The sequence below is a fragment of the Balaenoptera physalus genome (genome assembly GCF_965194825.1).
Source record: "Balaenoptera physalus genome assembly, chromosome: 21".
Taxonomy (NCBI): Eukaryota; Metazoa; Chordata; class Mammalia; order Artiodactyla; family Balaenopteridae; genus Balaenoptera; species Balaenoptera physalus.
In genome coordinates, this window is record NC_138902.1 from 33,066,501 (window position 1) to 33,087,276 (window position 20,776).

General features: G+C 40.4%; 1 protein-coding gene and 1 long non-coding RNA gene across 18 annotated transcripts in view; one reads left to right on the forward strand and one right to left on the reverse strand.

Moving 5' to 3' along the window:
• The first annotated feature begins 3,167 nt into the window (after window positions 1-3,167).
• Window positions 3,168-17,077, forward strand: ZNF596 (zinc finger protein 596). Of its 12 annotated transcripts, none has more exons than XM_082443992.1 (8): window positions 3,172-3,244; window positions 9,964-10,180; window positions 10,883-11,122; window positions 11,478-11,560; window positions 13,115-13,241; window positions 13,961-14,056; window positions 14,935-15,026; window positions 15,496-17,077. In XM_082443992.1, the coding sequence occupies exons 4-8, from the start codon at window positions 11,549-11,551 to the stop codon at window positions 16,759-16,761; spliced, it is 1,593 nt and encodes a 530-aa protein (XP_082300118.1). In that variant the 5' UTR covers window positions 3,172-3,244; window positions 9,964-10,180; window positions 10,883-11,122; window positions 11,478-11,548; the 3' UTR covers window positions 16,762-17,077. The 12 variants fall into 12 exon arrangements, with proteins under 12 accessions (XP_082300112.1, XP_082300118.1, XP_082300117.1 ...); XM_082443991.1 differs by having other exon boundaries at window positions 10,883-11,088; XM_082443993.1 differs by having other exon boundaries at window positions 10,929-11,088.
• Window positions 17,078-17,207: 130 nt separating this feature from the next.
• The window catches only part of LOC309651360, a 31,014-nt gene continuing 27,445 nt past the window's right edge, over window positions 17,208-20,776 (reverse strand). For 5 of the 6 annotated variants that reach the window (XR_014258060.1, XR_014258061.1, XR_014258062.1 and 2 more), the window contains one exon: window positions 17,208-19,915. This is a non-coding gene — a long non-coding RNA (uncharacterized lncRNA). The remainder of the gene's footprint in view (window positions 19,916-20,776) is intronic. The other variant, XR_014258064.1, reaches the window with a different exon arrangement.

Consider the following 20,776-nt stretch of genomic DNA (forward strand, 5'->3'; position numbering starts at 1 on the left):
TGTTAAAACTTGCCTGGTGAGAACTGTAATTAATGCTGATGCGAGTCAGAAAATATTTGTCCTTGGGAATCACAAGTTGTTTTAGGGTAGGGGTGCAATACGTAGATAGGCTGTCATGAGTTTCTGGCAGATGTTCTGGATGACTTCATCAGGTCAAAAGGTCAGATTCCATCCAGGCTGAGAGATGCATTAGGTCACACTTCCTTAAGGGTCTCCAGGCTCCATTTTAGAGAACTCTCTCAGCAATACTGACTCCATTTTGATTTTCCTTTCACAGTTCTGGGAAAATCAGAAGTGTGTCTTCTTTTGGAAAAATCTCTGTAGCATGAATAATTGGGATCTGATCTTGCCAAATTCTAGCCAGCATGAACTTCAAATTTTCCAAAATAAATAAATAGATAGATATTAACTTAAAACATTCTTTTTCTATTATTTATCTATTTTATATGTATTAGTGTATATATGTCAATCCCAATCTCCCAATTCAGCCCACCCACCACCCCCACTCGCTTTCCCCCCTTGGTGTCCATACGTTTATTCTCTACATCTGTGTCTCTATTTCTGCTTTGCAAACCAGTTCATCTGTACCATTTTTCTAGATTCCACATATATGTGTTAATATACGATGTTTGTTTTTCTCTTTCTGACTTACTTCACTCTGTATGACAGTCTCTAGGTCCATCCACATCTCTACAAATGACCCAATTTCGTTCCTTTTTATGGCTAATATTCCATTGTATATATGTACCACATCTGCTTTATCCATTTGTCTGTTGATGGGCATTTAGGCTGCTTCCATGACCTGGCTATTGTAAATAGTGCTGCAATGAACATTGGGGTGCATGTGTCTTTTTGAATTATTGTTTTCTCTGGGTATATGCCCAGTAGTGGGATTGCAGGGTCATAAGGTAATTCTATTTTCAGTTTTTTAAGACACATCCATGCTGTTCTCCATAGTGGCTGTATCAATTTACATTCCCACCAACGGTACAAGAAGGTTCGCTTTTCTCCACACCCTCTCCAGCATTTGTTGTTTGTAGATTTTCTGATGATGTCCATTCTAACCAGTGTGAGGTGATACCTCATTATAGTTTTGATTTGCACTTCTCTAATAAGTAGTGATGTTGAGCAGCTTTTCATGTGCCTCTTGGCCATCTGTATGTCTTCTTTGGAGAAATGTCTATTTAGGTCTTCTGCCATTTTTTGATTGGGTTGAAGACAAACATTCTTTGCTTGACCAAACTTTAGGCTCCTAAAGCTTCTCTTATGCCCATCTATGCACTTCCTTGTAAAATCCAGTTTTAGCAAGAATACTGCTAAGTCAGTTCAGCCAGAATCCACCACCCTCGCTATCTGCTCTGGTTCCTCATTCTCTACTATTCCACAGGTGATGTCTGATCACCATGGAGTATCTTCTGAAAGAAACCTGCTCATCAGTTTAGCCAGAATTCCCCTTACCCATGATGTTTCCTCTTAGTAATTTTCTATCCACTGACCCCCCGACCCTGCTCGTTGGCTATAAATTCCCACTTCATCCTGTATTTGGAGTGCAGCCCAATCTCTCTCACCCAATACAAAATCCCATTGCAGTGGTTCCTATACCAGTTGTGGAGATAGCCCACCCCCAGAATAAAATCTTCCTTACGATGCTTTGTCGAGGAACATTCAATTAACTGTCAAGTTAAGAAGAAAACTTGATAGTTAATTGAATTAAGAAGAAAAAAGGGAATTTTTTTTTAACCAAACTGAGGATTATAAGCCGGGAAGCAGATTCTCAGAAAGCTCTGAGAACTGTTCTGCCTGTTAGAACTCTAGGACATAGTCAAATACATTTCTGAGACAAAGGATCATACATCAAAATGACACACTGATATTTTACAGAAGTTCACCAAGGATACATAGTCCAGGTAAGCCCATACAAAGCAAGCTGCAAGTCATCATTACCCCCTACAGAGCTGGGAAAGAACATTATTCTTTTAAGAAGTTACATTGCGGGCCTCCCGGGTGGCACAGTGGTTGAGAATCTGCCTGCCAATGCAGGGGACATGGGTTCGAGCCCTGGTCTGGGAAGATCCCACATGCTGCGGAGCAACTAGGCCCGTGAGCCACAATTACTGAGCCTGTGCGTCTGGAGCCCGTGCTCCGCAACAAGAGAGGCCGCGATAATGAGAGCCCTGCGCACCGCGATGAAGAGTGGCCCCCACTTGCCGCAACTAGAGAAAGCCCTCGCACAGAAACGAAGACCCAACACAGCCATAAATAAATAAAAATAAATAAATAAAAATTAAAAAAAAAAGAAGTTACATTGTTAGCTTAAGAAGAAAGAAAAAAAAATTGATCTTTATGGTTGAGCAGGCACCCCCATCTTTGAGGAGCTCTGGTTAACGTGTAATGCAGATGCACACAGCACATTATGGAGGGAGGAGGTCCAAACACAGAAAATTTTATGTTTAATTTTTTTCTTGTCCCGCCTTAAAATATAAACTTATTTCATCAGCTTTAACAAGTATCACTGAAGTTTTTTCTTTAACACAAACATTCTTTCAGATAGCTGGGGAAATACAGATAAGGAAAATGGGAAAATATTTAGAAATTAATGACAAATTATGGGATGCCATCCACGCTTGGCCCCATGAAGTCCCCGATACTGAGCCCAGGGCTGCGTCTCTAGTGAACAGGGAGCAGAAATGGAAATAACGTTCGCTCTGGTTTCCATCGCCCGCACAGACAATTCCAGCCCTTGCTAAACTGAATAACCCATTCCAAGCGCAGGAACCACAGACGTTGGTCGGGATCCCACCACGGCCCACTTGGACACAGCGAGGTCCCCGCCCGAAGCCGAGTCGCGCCCAGAGCACTCGCAGGACACGAGTCTCCAGGCGCGAAAGGGGATTTCGACCTAAACCGTTTTCAACATGTTAACAGGGAAACATCCCAGCATTCACTACGGAAGGCCTCACAGCTCTAAGCTCGTACCTGGAGTTGTCCGAAACATTTAACTTGAAGCCCCGAGGAAGCAGCCCGGCTCCCCGGACACCAGACGAATCAAACGCACCCAAACGCTGAGACTGGAGGTGTGCCTGGCCGGGGTAGGGGCCGACCCGGAAACGGCCGGGGGCGGGGCGGGAAGGCTCAGGCCTCGCCCACGCTGCTCCGCCCCGCCTCTCCCTGACTAAGGCCCCGCCCCGCGTGCGTAATTTCCTGCCGACGCGGAAGCGGATTTCGGGAGCGAAGGTCCCCTCGGGTGAGTGAGCCCCTGGGCTCTGAGAATCAGAGCTGCGCTCCACAGCCCCCTCCCGACCGCATCCTTCACACGCAGGTTCCGGGGTCCCCGTTCTCGCCCCTCCGGCCCGCGTCGCCTTGAGACTCGGGATACTGGGCGCTCGGCTGCCGGGTCCGAGTCCGGGTCCGGGTATGCGTCCGTTTCCGGTCAAAGTCGCTCCGAGGCCGTCCCCATCAGGCCTTTCTGCCTTCGGTCTCTTCACCGTCTCCCGGCCCGACCCGCGCCGTGCCAGGTCCCCACTCGCGACGTGGACTCTTCGCCCTTCGCGCCCCGCATCGCCCCTCTCGGCCCTTCAAGGCAGCCCGGGACGCCGCGCCCTCCCGCGGCCCTGGGACTCCACAGACCCCAGTGTTCTCCTGAGACCAGCTGCCCATCCTGGGCCTCCTGCGGCCGGGCCCTGCCGCTCGCTGCCCTTCGCGGTCACCGCCTCAGAAAGGCCCTAGAGCCCCGGGCTGGGGGCAGGGGCCCAGTCCTGTCCAGTGACGCCGCGTGTCCTTCTGTCCCAAATCCTATCCGCTGGCGATACCGGCCAACGTGCGTCCACATTCCCGATGTCTCACGGGAAAGTGTGCTCTTCTGGGCAGAGCATCTTTGTTCCACCCCTGTGGATGTCGAGTGGGCGGGGGAGGATGAGACAGAACAAGGAGACCGATGGAGTAAAGGAGAGTGAGGACTTGAAAAGTAAAATAGAGGAGGGAGGTAGGTGGGTGCAATGGAATTGGAAAGACAAAATACAGGTGAAAAAGAAAGTGACCTGGGCAAGAAGCAGTATGGTACATGAAAACAGACAAAAAGGAGATCAAGAGGGAGATGGCCAAGGACAGAGTAGATGAGGGGAATTTCACCAACAGTAGCGGTTGGGGAAAGTAGAAGGATAGATTACAAATTCATTAGATTTTTTTTTAATTTTGAAATTACTTTTCTTTTTAAATGTATTGTGTCAGATTCAGATCATGAGGCCTCAGTGCTTTTCCTGTCTTTATTGTATACTAAAAGCATTCTTTAGTGCTTAGTAAAGAAGTTTTACACTATTTTTCAGTGCAGTTGGTAGGGATATTGATGATTTTTGTCTTAAAAGTCAAAACCAGGTAGTTTAAGCAGGTAGTCCAGTATTCAACAGCATCCTTTCTTCTGTATGTGACTTTTTAATTTATTGGTCTGTGAGCTAGTTTCCAACTAAGTATATGCTCTTTTCAAATTCCCTTTGTTTTTTTGTTTTGCAAATATTGAACGATAGGCTGGATGGTTCTAGAACTTTGTTCTCACGGATCTCATTTGTTCATGATGAATACATTATTAAGAGCTATTTCCACAGCTGAACTTCTGTGTTTTCCAATGCCGATAATTAAGTGTTCTTAATATTATATTTTTTGATATATTCATGGAAATGTATATTTTTATATTTATTATGGAAAAGAGAAATTAAATGATTTTAATCAGTATGATTAAAAACATGACAGAGAACTTGCCCTTGCTCGGGAGAATTAAATATTATCTGGAATCTTTAGGGGCAGGGGTGAGAATGGTAAGCCTTGCCACTATCCAGTCCAGACCACCCCATGCCTGTGAGGCCAGTAATGGTTACTCTCTCCTGTTGACATCTCTTCCTGCCCCCAAACACACACACATAGTACAAAGGCAGCTGGTAGGGAAAGACCAAGATTTTTTTAAACTAAGCACAGAGCAAAGGTATTTCTCCAATGAGATGACACTTGGCTCTGGGAAGGGAGCTTGGAGGAGAAAGGGCAATGCAGTTTGGATGTTAAGGAATGGAAGAGAGCCTGGGGAGCTCAGGAATAGGAGAAAAGGAGACCTCTGCCCATCCTTACTTGGGGATCCTGTGCTCAGCAGGTACTAGAAGACACTGTGAGGATGGTGACTTGAAAGGGAGGGTCACACCAACTCACATTCCCATATCTGCCATGTGATGTGTGGGCTTTACAGTATAGAAGGGTGTATGGAGTAAAGGGCAGAGAAACTTAGCTGTTGGTCTCCATGTAGGGGTTTATCGTCCCTGCTCCCTGATAGTTCAGCAGACAGCAGAGGACTATTTTTTCCAAATGTTGAATTTCTCCCTACATATGTGGTTGTGGCCAGGAAGGGGATAAGTTATTTGAAGATCTGAATGGCACATTCTCAACACTCAGGAGTGACTTCTTGCCTGAGAAAGACACTCAGAGGAGAAAGAAGATGAGGAGTCAGGAATAAATCTTTATCTGGAAAAGGTCATATTATGTGTTGATTGTTCTGTCCTCTCCTTCCTGAAATACTGTTTTTAGGACGTGCTAAAATCTGACTCTCAGATATCCTGCCTAACACATTTCCTCACTCACTGATGGCCTGTCCTATCTCCAGACCAATTCTGTCTCACTGTCAACCAGTGACATGGAACTTGTGAAGTGGCTCCATTTGGGGGATCATTATGAGAAATGCTGCATGCCCAGACATTGATTAGAGACAAGGACTGGGCACCATAGTGTCAGTAAGATTTGCCAGTAGGGATTGCATAGTGACCAGATCTGGATGTACTATAGACCAAGATTAAAGAAATTGCACACATTAGTACTGAATTAATGTCAGGAATACCTAAAAAATCATGGAGAAGGGGAAATTTGTTCTACCTGATTTTATAATACATTTGAAGCTTAACAAAGTGAATCTGTGTATTTGGCCTCAAAATATTAATGATTTGCAATAGAAGGGAGAGATTAGAAACTTAACCATGACAAGTTAAGGTGGCATTTCATCCACATCATGTAGTATATTTTATTCCGTAATTGTTTAAAAATAGAATCAACCCAAATGTCTAACAGTAAGAGGATTTTAACACTGTTCACATCACATCCGTCCCAGGGAGACCTTGGTGTTCATGGATTTGTAAAGAATTGACGTTTCTGCAGATATTTGAGGGTTCCTCCTCTTTGGGTATGTTGGGGTTTCATTGCTGGGCCAAGAGATGGTACATTTCATTTTGTAATAGATTCTGGCACGATCCCCCGTACACACATAATACACAACTGTAAAGAAATCCTCATCCATCATCAACTCCTGAGGTTTCCCCCATACTTTAACCAGGATTCATTTAAAATTTATTTATTTATTTATTTTTGGCTGCGTTGGGTCTTCATTGCTGTGCGCGGGCTCTCTAGTTGCGGCGAGCGGGGGCTACTCTTCGTTGCGGTGCGCGGGCTTCTCATTGCGGTGGCTTCTCTTGTCGCGGAGCACAGGCTCTAGGAGCACGGGCTTCAGTAGTTGTGGCACGCGGGCTCAGTAGTTGTGGCTTGTGGGCTCTAGACGCAGGCTTAGTAGTTGTGGCTCACGGGCTCAGTTGCTCCGCAGCATGTGGGATCTTCCCGGACCAGGGCTTGAACCCGTGTCCCCTGCATTGGCAGGCGGATTCTTAACCACTGCGCCACCAGGGAAGCCCCGCATTTTATTTATATATATATATGTGGTTGTAGATTTGGATAAAATGACAACTCTGTTTTTAATTTCCATTTTCCTAATTACTTAAGAGACTGAATGAATGTTGTTCTTTATAGACATGTATATGTAAAATGAATTTTTCTACTTATTTTTCTGCTTATATTTTATAGTTTATAGTTTAATTATACACACACACATATGTGCACACTTTGGTCTGATAACGTTGGTGAAGTGAAACCAAAATCCTTCCTTCATGGCCTTTGCTTTTTTTTCTTTCCTTTGTAAGGTGTCACCTATTTCATAGTATAAAATATTATGTTCATTTAGTCATAATATATTGTTTATTTCAACTATTTAATTTGAATTATTTTAAAGTTTCCCATAATATAGGTTCAGATGTAATTTGACCTATTTTTTTTTCCCCTTTTCACAATTATTTTGGCTGTATCCTCATCCCAAATCAAAATTGAGACAAAATTGACTTTTAGGATAATTCTCATTTTTTTATGTGAAATATCACATATGACTTTGGGGGTGGGGTATACTTGATTTACAATATTGTGTTTCAGATGTACAGCAAAGTGGTTCAGTTATACATATACATATATACATTCTTTTTTAGATTCTGCATATGACTTTTAAATTTGAGTCACACCAAATTTCTGCAGTCACTGAGACATTTTTGTCACCATGTCCTCTAGTCTAAGAATTTGGTTTGGCAGGCTTTGTTCATGTTGTATTTATGTCCTCAAAAAGTTTTAAAATTTCTTTACATGGGTTTGCAAATTTATTTCAAGTGAGTCATAATATTTTGCTGTTGTACATAGAGACTGGCTTTTGTGTGTTTACTTAGTTTTTAAATTATTATTACTAAACAGGAAATATTGATTTCAGTATATTAAGATTGGACTTGTTCTCTTTAAAAAATATTAGGTATGATAGTTAAAATGGATTCTCCTATTTTTTTTTGTTTGAAATCATGTCTTCTGAGAATCAATACAGTTTCAGCTCTTTGATGCTATTTTTGAATTTCCTCTCCTTTCCTCTCTTTTCTTGGTTCTGATTCAAGCACCCAGTGCACTGATTTCTAGGATACTTCCTACTTCTATTTCCTTCTGATAATTTTTGAATAAATTAGACAGACCTCAGACAGGCCATCTTTATCCTGTGCCCAACCAAATAAGTTTAGTTCTCTGCTAACCTGTCTTTAGGTTTATATAGTAACACCATATTGTAACTTAATATTTATGTTTATTAAATTGTAAATGCATTAAGGGGAGGAAATAATCATGTCATTGTTTTGCTTTACTGTATACCCAGCCCATAACACTAAGTCTGACTTGTAGTCGGTGCCCAGCAGTATCTGAGAAACAACAAAAAATTGTTTTGTTTATGTTTCCTTTTCTTTTTCTCTCATATCCTTCCACCTCTCCCACCATAATTTCACTACCCACACCCTGTGCCAGACAACCATCATCTAATTCTTAAAACTCATTAAACCTTTCTGAATTACTTAACTCCATTCTTCAACAAAAGGCTCATGTACAAACACAAGTCTTCCTGTCACTTTCTTGCTTTCAGTTCTCCAGTGAATTCCCACTAGCTTTAGAAGAAGGACCAATCTAATTACAGTGGCCTTTAGGCCCTGAAATCTACTTGCCTGACACCCTCTCCAGGTCTTCCTGTCACTCAACTGCCTTCCAATGTGTTCTCATTTCCTGGGGTACAGCACATTCTGTGATGTGTCCATGATTTTATACTTGTTCCTTCATCAGAAAGAAAAAGCAAACTTCTGAACCTATTTCCGTCTCTGCAAAACTCCCTCAGACTTTTTGCCCAACTGAATTTTTAAGGTGTCATAAATAATGTGTGCATTTCTAGAGAGCTTCCCCACCTCCACAAATGAAATACTTTAGTATATGTTCACAGAGTATCCTTGTCATTATTTCTTTTTTGTTTTTTTTCATTATTTCTTTAATCTCTTCTAAGCTCGTATTTAACTCCATAATGACAAATGATCTCTCTGCTTTATTCATCAGTATGATTTCACTCCCTGATACAGTCTTGGCCCTGAGTTGACATGAAACATATTCATTTATGGCAAAAGGAGATCATCACTTGCCTCAAATATGTTGCAGTAAATAGGCTGAAAAGACATAGACCATCTCAGAAATACATGGAAATCAAATAGTTGATATAGTTTATTATAAAAGTAATACATACTAAATCCTTTTTTTACTGTCAAAAGAGTATAATTTTAAAAAAGAAAATTACAAAGAATTTCTTATGGGATCAAGTATTTCTTATGCCTTATACCTAAAATGAAAACATATTGCTTGATTGTCCTTCAGAAATAATATCCTTCTATAAAGTAATATCTTAAGATTTTTAAATGTTTAATTTCCTTTTTAATATCAGTTTTTAAAAATATGCTACTTAGATGGGAATTCCCTGGTGGTCTAGTGGTTAGGATTCAGGCTCTCACTGCCATGGCTCGGGTTCAATCCCTGGTCGGGGAACTGAGATCCTGCAAGCCCCACGGCACTGCCCCACCCTCCAAAAAAAATCCTGTTTAGAGACAGAAAGTAGAATGGTGGTTTCCAGGCATTGGGAGGAAGGGGAATAGGGAGTAGTTGTTTAATGGGTACAGAGTTTCAGTTTTACAAAATGAAGAGAGTGTTGGAGATGGATGGCAGTGATGGTTGCACAATATTATGAATGTATTTAACATCACTGAACTATACACTTAAAAATGACTAAGATGGTAAATGTTATGTGTATTTTACCACAATAAAAAAAATTAAATTCTGTCTACAATAAAATCAATCCTGAAACTGATCATTTATTCTGGAAATCCTTAATATTTTGAGGATTGTAGGGTTTTGCAGTTTTTAGGACATGAGCTAGATCTGACTTGAAGAGACCTAACACTGGATGAGCTTTTTCTCACTTGGTAGTAAAAATGAAAGATATTTTCTTTCGGTAGATATTTATTCAGCACAAACACTTACACTTCTGTAGAGTCACACTTACGTCCACAGCCTGAGAAAATGTTGGTAGATTACAAATCCTCCTACAAATAAAAATAGAGAGCAGGAAGGGGTCTCTTGGCTGCAGATTCTCAGTACTGCCCTGAACAACCAAAATCCATAAAACACTGAAGTCTCTGAGAAAAGGCATGAAGTTTGCTTTTGAGACTTTTAGAAGAAGCAGAATTAAAGGATATAATTTGTTGTCCTTAATTTCATCTACAGGGTTTACCTAAAGAGGCATTTCTTGATACATTTATCTTGATTGGGACCCAAGTTAATCAGATTTGTCCTTTGGATTACAAAACTGCATTAAAAGAGAGTTCACCATCAAAATGATGCATTCTCTAGAAAGAGAAAGAAGCTCTGAACTCTGGAATGTTGTGTCAGCATCCTCAATAAATATTTGGTTTCACTGGATTTTCCGTCTGTTTGGGTTCTGGTGAGTACTGGAGATCATTTTCACCAGGAGGGATGGCCCTCCTTTATTTTGTAAATGATTTTTTGTGAGAAGTGTTCATTTTAGTAGGAATTCAGTGACAGGATCTCTGAGGAACTGACATTCAAACAGATTGAAGGAAATAAGTATGGGGTAGGAAATTGTGTTTGTGGATTTGAGTAGAAATGAAGGATAATAGTGAACAGTGTAGAAGTAATAGCAATGCTAAATTGTATTTGCGATGTTCTGAGAGAGCATATAAAATGTCAACCCTTGGATGTCTGGTGGAGACATTGAAAAGTTTAGAGACTAGATAAAGAGTAATATCTGGGGAAAGTGGGAGATAATGTCCTGAGATCTATTTCCTTTCTAGTGTATGTTAGTTTCAAAAAAAAAAAAAAAAAGCAAACTCAGAAATGGAATTCAGATACGAGTTTTGTCACTTTCAATTTAGAAAAAGCAATGGAAGAAATTGAAGCAATTGAATAAATATGTGGGCATACCTGGGCAGTGTACATAAGTAGAGAAGGATGAAGGAGTAGGATGGAGTCTTGAGATCTTCCAACAATATTGTTTGAGAAGTTCTTGGCAAGTGATAAGGAGTTAGAATGACCAGATTCCTTTGAAGACTGTAGACTGAGATGTTAGAGAAACCTAGGAAAAAGTATGTTCCCAAAAAGAGGTCATGTTATACTTTTTATTAAGCTCTAGGTAAAAGCCTGAGGCACATACGTTGGATTTATTTATGCAGATATTATCAGTACGATAAGTCAAGTGGTGACTGGGATGTGAGGATTCGGCAACTGCACCTTCATCTTTTAATTTGATTGTAAAGGCAAGAAGGGAAAAGTAGGGATGGATTGAGCCACCAGAGGGCTGGAACGGAGCTGGAGAAACTGCTAGTGCACGGAGTAAGAATGATTCAACCTGAGAAGTTCTATGGTGGTTACTAGAGGTGGGGACACATGTGGCATGAATCAGGGATCCCTATGGATTTTAGGAGGGGATTGGACAGTTCTGAACACCAGGGGTTAATTAGCATACGAAACTCAATGGTTTTTCACATTCTGCTCTCTAAATTGAAGGTATTTATATCTTCTTTACTAGCAACAATAGTCATAGCCTTCTTGCGTTTGATCCTGGTAGAGGAGAGCTCTAGCCCTATTTCTCTTAGAGCACACTGCATGTTTCTTTTTGTTGTCCAGGGGGCTACTTCCAGGTGAAGCATTGGGGCTTCATGATAAGTGAATATGGAGGTTGTGAACAGCTAGAGTCTAATGACTTTTTTCTTCTTCCTCAGCTTTGCCTCCTGTTGCTTGGACTGTCTGTAAGTGAAAACCCAGAAGTCAGCTGGCAGCTGAGCTAGTTACAATGGAATCACAGGTAAGTAGGAAATTACTCTTTCTACTGAAATTGCATCTCTATTTTCAGTATATGGACATATTTCTCCTACAGGCACACATGTTCTAAGCACACTCGAGAGATTTTTCAAGGATCTGAGCTTCAGTTAAGTTTCCCCAGAATTCTGGAATGGTCATGTTGGATCAAGGACTCATCAAGTGGTAACTTCTTCCCAACATCACACTAAGATATTCCAGTGTCTATTAATGCTGTGTATTCATAGAAGAGATGAGAGAGGTTTTCTTTTTCTCGTCTAGCCCATGGCCTAGTTGGCCAAAAAAAAAAAATTAGTCATTAACTACTTTATTAATTGTAATGAGCTTAGGATTGAGGTGAATACTGGTGATGAAGATGAGTGAGGAGGAAAACATTACAAACCAATAGAGAGGCAGATGTTCCCACAGGTGAGGTCAGTCAATCCAGTGTTACAGGTGCTGGGGGGAGTCTCAGAGCCTCTGGCTTGAGCTGCTGAATCATTTATCCTTTATAATGAACACCTCAGTTTTGTAGAGATGAAAGCCTACACCTTCTGATCCCAAGACCTGTTTGAATTCTAGTCAGTTGTGCAGAATCCTGGATGTTGCTTCAGTATTCTCTGCCATTTCATGAATAATAAACCTAAAAGTTATATTTAAGAAATATTTGCTAGATAGTTAGTACTTTACACATTAGCTCATTAGATCTTTCAGAACTCATAACAGATTATTAAACCTTTTCACTGATGAAGAAACTGAGACCATAAAGGGGAATAATCTAACCATAGCCATGCTTTTTTTTTTTAAATATATTTTTGGCTGCGTTGGGTCTTCGTTGCTGCACATGGGCTTTCTCTAGTTGCGGCGAGCAGGGGCTACTCTTCATTGTGGTGCGCGGGCTTCTCATTGCAGGACTACTCTTGTTGTAGAGCATGGGTTCTAGGTGCGCAGGCTTCAGTAGTTGTGGCATGCAGGCTCAGTAGTTGTGGCACGCGGGCTGTAGAGCACAGGCTCAGTAGTTGTGGCACACGGGCTTGGTTGCTCCGCGGCATGTGGGATCTTCCCAGACCAGGAATCAAACCCGTATCCCCTGCATTGGTAGGCAGATTCTTAACCACTGCGCCACCAGGGAAATCCCACCATAGTCGTGCTTTAAAAGTGGCATATCATGGATACTTCATCCCTTGTGAGAAGTCTTTAAAAGATTTACTTGAAATTGGTTGAGAAGACTGTTTTCGATATAAGTTTTCAAGTGGAAATGTTATAATCATGATCTGGAAGTCGTAATTACAAATTTATTGGGAAATCTCCAGGGTATATTACACCACACCTCATGTGTTATCTCTTTATAATGAAGTTTTATGTATCTAGAGTGTGTATGTCTCTGTAGGTATATCTGGAAGTCAGATGTTCATGTCAACACTGAGAATGATGTGATTGGACCCAAAATACTGTTTGAGATTTCTGTACACTCGACCCCCATCTCCTTAGTGCTTGACACCTGTACCATCCTCCGCTGGCAGAGATGGCCCTGTCTGAAACAATGTCCATAATATTTTAGGAATCAGTGACCTTCAAGGATGTAGCTGTAGACTTCACCCAGGAAGAGTGGGCCCTACTGGACACATCCCAGAAGAAACTATTCAGAGATGTGATGCTAGAGAACATCAGTCATCTGGTCTCAGTTGGTGAGTCTCTTACTCTTTATTATGTATGTATTCATTCATTCAACAAGTATGGAGAAAAACTTGCCTATTTCTTACTCCAAACTCTGTCTTGATCCTTTCATAACTCTCACAACTACCTTATCGCAGTTTTCTTTACTTCTTGCTTACATTTAGTTTGTCAGTCCCATTACAGTGTAATCTTCTTGACATAATTTTGTGTCTTTCTTGCTACTCAGTCTCTGATGCTTAAACAGTGGTGGGAACTATTTTTGTATGGGTGAGTAAATGTATTGATTTTTAAAACTTTATTTCTCAGCAAGGACTGGTTTGATCAGATCACAGTGTTAAAAATAACAGATATATTGTTTTCCACATAGAACTTAGATTTTTGTGGTGTATTTATTGGAAGTTATATTCATTGGATTGTTTTTGGAGGCTGTATTTTTTGGATTCTTTTTGGATATAATATTAAAACACCGTAGAATGAAAATATTGCAGATTCCACAGTCTGTCTTTGAACTTGGGCATGGGCATTAGCTGTGATAGGTTCTTAATGTCCTTGGGAACAAGTTCAAGAGCTATCATTTTGCTGGTCAGAGAGTATACATGTTGTTTTCAACATACTCTTCTCTGTGCTGACCCTCAGAGGTTATTGTATTCTTCCTCATTAGTCTGCCCTGTACTGATGCACTGTTATGAGCACAGAACTCAAAATCCACATATCTTTCTCCTACAAACAGGCAATCAGCTCTACAAATCAGATGTGATTTCCCATTTGGAGCAAGGAGAGCAACTTTCAAGAGAAGGGTTAGGTTTTCTGCAAGGCCAGAGTCCAGGTGAGAGAGATCCAAGAAGCTGTGCTTCAATAGGAGGAGGAGCCTGGTCAGTGAGTGAATAGGCCCTAAGAAATATCACATGAAGATATCTAAGTTTAGTGATATTTTTAAAATTTAGACAATATCATAGGAGAAAAATTTTTCAGATGATGTCATACCTTGCAGGTATCAATTTTCTAGTCACGTGTCGTTCTGCCTTTGTCTTTGGCTTTAGGCAAGGTGAAATTTATATACTCACTGGAGTTAATAAACATTCACAAAAAATCCCTTTTCATGGTCCTGTTCTATGAATAGGATCTTCTCTTTTCCTCCCCAACTTGCCATCTTCTTTTTTTTTCTTCCTCTTAAGTGTTTGTTTGTTTATTGGCTGCCCCGGGTCTTCGTTGTGGCACATGGGCTCTTCGTTGTGGCATGCGGGCTTTTCTAGTTGTGGCACGTGCGCTCAGTAGTTGTGGCTCCCAGTCTCTCTAGTTGTGGTGCAGGCTCTAGAGTGCATGGGCTCAGTAGTTGTGGTGCACAGGCTTAGTTGCCCTGTGGCATGTGGGATCTTAGTTTCCCCGACCAGGGATCAAACCTGCATCCCCTGCGTTGAAAGGCAGATTCTTAACCATTGGACTACCAGGGAAGTCCCCACCATCTTCATTTTATTTTTCTCATATTTCAGTCCTGAGAATGACAATTGTTATAGTCCTATAATGTGTTTCTTCTCTTTAGAATATTCCTTAATTTGATGTTCTTTCGTTTTTTCTCTTCAGACTATTCCTTAATTTGACATTCTTTCCCATCTGTGTGTCAGTATTTGAAACATACACAAATGGGCATTGGGTCTCTTCACCATTTTAATTCCTAATACCACTATAGAGATTTATTTTTTCCAGTCATTTCAGGTAGAGAAGATGATCTGAGAAAACAAGAAATGATATCCATGCAGCATATCTACAAGAAGGACACATCTGTAATCAGTGCAATGGTAAGCTTCACGGGTGTAAACGTGTTCTTCCAAATGAAGACCTAGGAATTGAATAAGTTGGGAATTTGGCACACTTACCTGATTTAAGTTGGGATCATGGGCTCCCACAGGAGAAAATTTTAGTTAGTTTGGTTTTAGGGAAGAAACATTAACCTGTAGTCAAAACCATAACTTGAGGTCTTATATAAACAGACAATTATATAATCATGGCTTATATTCCTAATCACTGAAACATAATAATGTCTTTAACATCTGTATAAACAGATGTCTCTGCAGTTGGGTTACTACAAAAGATAAAATCTACGCTTGCAAGAGAGTAATGTCCCATGTTTATGTAAATAACATAGGGACAATTTTAACTGGAGTCTGTCACTGCATGATTACTCTAGAATTTATATGTAGAGGAATGAATGAAGGAATGAATAAATGTGGGCAAACCTGTAACAGTCTCTCATTTCCTTTCAAAAAGCAGAGATCTCACAGTCAAGAGGATCCTTTGGAATGCAGTGATTTCAGAGAAAAGTTTACTGAAATCTTAACATTGGCTCAATATGTGATACCTCAAGTGGGAAAGAAACCCTTTATCAGCCAAGATTTTGGAAAAGCCATCAGTTACTTGTCATCCTTTAATATACATAAGCACATTCATGCTAGAAGTAAATCATATGAATGTCATCAACGTACGAATGCCTTTATTCAAAGTTCTGCCCTTAGGCAGCACAATAATACTCAAACTGGAGAGAAAACATTTGAATGTCATGTATGTAGGAAAGCCTTCGGTAAAAGTTCTAACCTTAGACGACATGAGATGATTCACACTGGAGTGAAACCACATGGATGTCATCTGTGTGGCAAATCCTTTACTCATTGTTCTGACCTTAGAAAACATGAAAGAATTCACACTGGAGAGAAATTATATGGATGTCATCTGTGTGGGAAAGCCTTCAGTAAAAGTTATAACCTTAGGCGACATGAGATGATTCACACTAGAGAGAAACCAAATGAATGTCATCTGTGTGGGAAAGCCTTCACTCATTGTTCTGACCTTAGAAAACATGAGAGAACTCACTTTGGAGAGAAACCATATGGATGCCATCTATGTGGGAAGACATTCAGTAAAACTTCTTACCTTAGACAACATGAGAGAACTCACAATGGAGAGAAACCATATGAATGTCATCTATGTGGGAAGGCCTTCACTCATTGTTCTCACCTTAGAAAACATGAGAGAACTCACACTGGAGAGAAACCATATGAATGTCATCTATGTGGAAAAGCCTTCACTGAGTCTTCTGTCCTTAGACGACATGAGAGAACTCACACTGGAGAGAAACCATATGAATGTCATCTGTGTTGGAAAGCCTTCACTGATTCCTCTGTCCTTAAGCGACATGAGAGAACTCACACTGGAGAAAAACCATATGAATGTCACCTATGTGGGAAAGCCTTCAATCACTCTTCTGTCCTTAGACGACACGAAAGAACTCACACTGGTGAGAAACCATATGAATGCAATATATGTGGGAAAGCCTTCAATAGAAGTTATAACTTTAGATTGCATAAGAGAATTCACACTGGAGAGAAACCGCATAAATGTTATCTATGTGGGAAAGCCTTCAGTAAATATTTTAACCTTAGACAACACGAGAGAACTCATGCTGTAAAGGTAATAAATGTGGAAGATTCACCACCCATAGCTTCAAAGTATAAACACTATTGTGGACTCACACAGTGAAGAAATACTATGTTTATATTCAGTGGATAAGAGCCTTTATTCGTCCTTATTACTCCACTCAACTAAAGTTAATTCAAAGTGGAGAGAATCCATATGTATGTCACCTATGTAACAAAACATTTAGCAGTGGACTCAGGTGGGAGAACTGAAACTGCAAATGGAATGAATGTGGAAGAATCTTCATCCTCAGCTGTAACTGTTAAACTAAATGGATAAATCACATGTCAGAGAAATTCTATGTAATCAGTGTGGAAATGCCTTGAGTTATAAGTTATCCTTTAAATAAATAAGTAAACTGCACAAGAGAGAAATTCTAGACCTGTAATCACTGTGCACTCTCGTTTAACTTAGCACCACCCTTAGCATTCATGAGAAGATTCAGTGTCAGGTAACTGCTAAAAAAAGAAATAAGTGGGAACAAATTAGGACATGAAAGAGATTGAAGACATTTGGAATGTCCCATTTCTGGAATGCCTAATATATTTACACTTACTCATGTAATGACAAAGTACTGCCCCTCCTAGTGATGCATAAAACACCCAGAAAGCTGGGAGAGCAGAAAGAAGCCAAGATAATCTGATCTTGCCCATATTCCCCTGTCACAACAGCCATGAATCCACAAATCACCAACTGGGAATGATACCCATGAGTCCCAGCCCCTCCCATATACAAATACAGAAGGCTAAGAGAGAAAAAGTTGGAGCTTCTCTGCTGCCAGGGCAACAGAAGGGCTGGTTCTTGGTACTCATTTGAACATGACTAATATCTGTGTTTCACAGGTGGCAAAACTGAGAACACAGATGCTTATAATTCATTTATCCCATGTTTTTCTGAGGGATACATATGGACTCAAAGTGAAGGGATGGGAAAATATATTCCACATAAATGGAAATCATAAGAGCAGAGCTAGCTACACTTTTATCAGACAAAATGGACTAATTCAAAAACTGAGTTCATGAAGAGGATGTAACATTTGTAAATATGTTATACGATATAATACCCAGACTAAGTGCACAAGATATTTTGTAACGACGGAATAGAGGAGGTCTTCCAAAATAAAAGGAGACAACATGAAGGAAAGATTTATATTTTATCATATAAAAATTATAACTCAAATGGATCAAAGTCCAGGCACGTGTACATGTATAAGTCTGTGTGTGCACAATAAAACTACAGAATATAAAACAGTATGTAAAATTACATGAAAAATTGGCCAAGTAAGAAAGTTATATGTACATGTCTATGAAATAAAATGCATTGATAAATTTATTCAGTAATCAGTGATAAGGAAAGAGACAATACTCATTTTTCCACATACATAAAAAATAATGTAGTATCAAGTCCTATTTAAAGCTGAGCAAAAAGCCCACATTCTGGTTGTGGGTGAGGATATCATTGCAGCTTTAGGCAGGGGGTAGCTTGCCAAAATCTGTCAAAATATGAATGCACCATAACTTGAACCAGCAACCAAACTCCAACTTGCCCAAAGCAGGGAAACACTCAGACGTCTGCAGATAAGTCATTGTGCTCAGAAACAGCCACAAAAAAATTCTTTACGAATCCAGGAACATCAAGGTCTCCTTAGGATAGATGTAGTGTGAGCTATTTTAGACATTTAGGTTGATTGAATTTTTAAAAAGGGAATAAAACCCACCCCATCATGTGGATAAAATGCAGTCTTAATTTTCACTGTTACCAGTTTCTGAGTTCTCTATTTTATTTTAAACAATATTTTGCGGCCAAATTCACACTGATTCACTTTGTTAAAGGTGGGATGTGTTATAAATTTAGGTAGATCAAGTTTTCCATTATCAATCTTGTTTTCCAGCTATTCCTGCAGATTAATAAAAAGTTTTCTGTGCAATTCCTTTAATACCTTATCCATAGAGAATTGACAGTGCATCCAGATGTGACCCCTGCTGTGCTATCTCTTTTAAACTATAGTGCTCATTCCCCATTCAGGTCACATCTGAGTGTGAAGTCCTTCCCATGATTATCCCCCAAATGGAGCCAGTTCACAAGTCATGGTAAGATGGAATCTATCCTGAGGTGGAAGAGGGCTCAGGGAAGGCCATGAGTAACTGTGAGCAAATGTGTTGGTAAGATACATGAGAGTTAGAGATTAGCAGGTCCTGGAAAAAAAAAAAAAAAAAGCGTTTTAGGAAGAGAAGGTAACAACCAACAGAGAGGATGATTCCTAAGAAGCATTCCTGACTCCTCATTTCAAATGAGCTTTCTAAGGCAAGATCTAAGTCACTCCTGGGTGTTTGAAAATATGCCTTTCAGCATACCCCCTTCCTGTGACACAACCATACAGATAAGGAGGAATTCACTTGTGGATATGACAGTCGTCTGCTGTCCACTAAAAACTGGGAATTCAGGGTCAGTAAACTACGTGGAGCCTGCAGTTTGGTTTTTCCGTCCTTCAGAAAGTCCTCCTATCCTGATGAAACCCACATATTACTTGGCATCAGTGGGTGTGTGGGAGGGACTGACCTACCCTTGAAGTTGGAGACATTGAAGATACTTCTAGTACCTGATGAACATAGGATTTCCAGGAAAGGATGGGCAAAGATTTTCATTTATCCTAATTCTAAGTTTCCCAGTGTCCCACCCATTCCTAGCTCCTTCATCCACTATAGCATTCTTCTTTTCATTCTCCAAGCTCAGTTCACATAGCCAAGTGTCCCCTCCAAATGGGAGAGATATTTATGTTCTATGCTTAGTTTTAAAAATCTTGGTCCTCCCCTACCCAACTGACCGGGAACTCTGTGCCTGTGTTGGACAGGCAAGGAAGTCAGTGGGAGAAGCCAGTAGAATGTAGAAACCACTAGCCTCAGAGGAATAATGATGTAGCCTGAACGGAATAGGGCAGGGTTTACTCTATCACTCCTACATCTAAAGTTTATAGACCGTATTTCATACTCTCAAACAAGAGTACCTTCTCTTCTATGGTTTTAATAATTATCTCAAGTATTTAACATCTCTTTTCTAGAACATTACATTAAACTATCAGAAAACATGCAATTAAGAACAAATTACCATCACTGGAAATCATGAAGGAAAGCCAGCTATGTAAACACCTCTATGCAGTGTATTCATCCTGAACAGATGGGCCTTGTTGGAACAAAATTCAGGTACAATTCTGTCAGTCCTTGAACATTTACAAAGAAAGGATAAAGGGAGCTTATAGACTTAGTGGGAAACTTCAGTTTACAGACCACTAAGTTAAAAGATCGCATAAGGGAATTAATGAAAATTATTATTAGACAAACTGGTTAAACAAGATTTTGACTGTTAATACAAAAAAAGTTTTGTCGATATGCTTACCAAGTGCATATTGAAATAGAATAATGTTATTTAGTAAGCTCAAAAGAATATTTTCAGCATATGATAAAGAGTGGAAAATGACATATAATCTGAAAGTGACACAATAAATTTAAGAGAAATAATTTTTAAAACACTGTAATGAATTTGAGATCTATCAATCATTCTTTTACTCTCTTCCTATTCTGTCCTACTCCATCTCTCTGCTGATATCCTTTTTGTCTGTTTTCATTTAACACACTGCTTCTTGCCCAGTCACCGTCTGACTCTTCTCGTATCTAGATAAAGTCCATCAGACCAACCTGTTCCTCCATCTTCTATGTTACCCTCTCATTTTCTCCCTCCCTGACTCACTCTGTCTCCCTGGTTCTCCCTTTGTCTTTCTTCCCCCTTCCCCCTCCCCTGCCCTTCACCTCCATATTCAGAGGGATGGAATAAAGATGCCACCTGGGCAGGAATGTAAACACACCCTGGCAGGCACCGCCAGTGGGATGGGATCTGGGACAGGACACGGGTGTCACAGGACAGGGCCAGTCACCTTTCCTAGCCAGGGCTCAGGGGTGCCAACTAAAAATCGGCACATGTCATCTGCCTCTATAAGGACTAAGTCACAGACCGCTACAGCTGCTGACCTTCAACAAACCCTGAAAGGAGATCAGGATGGAGATGAGAAAGGAGGCACTCTGTG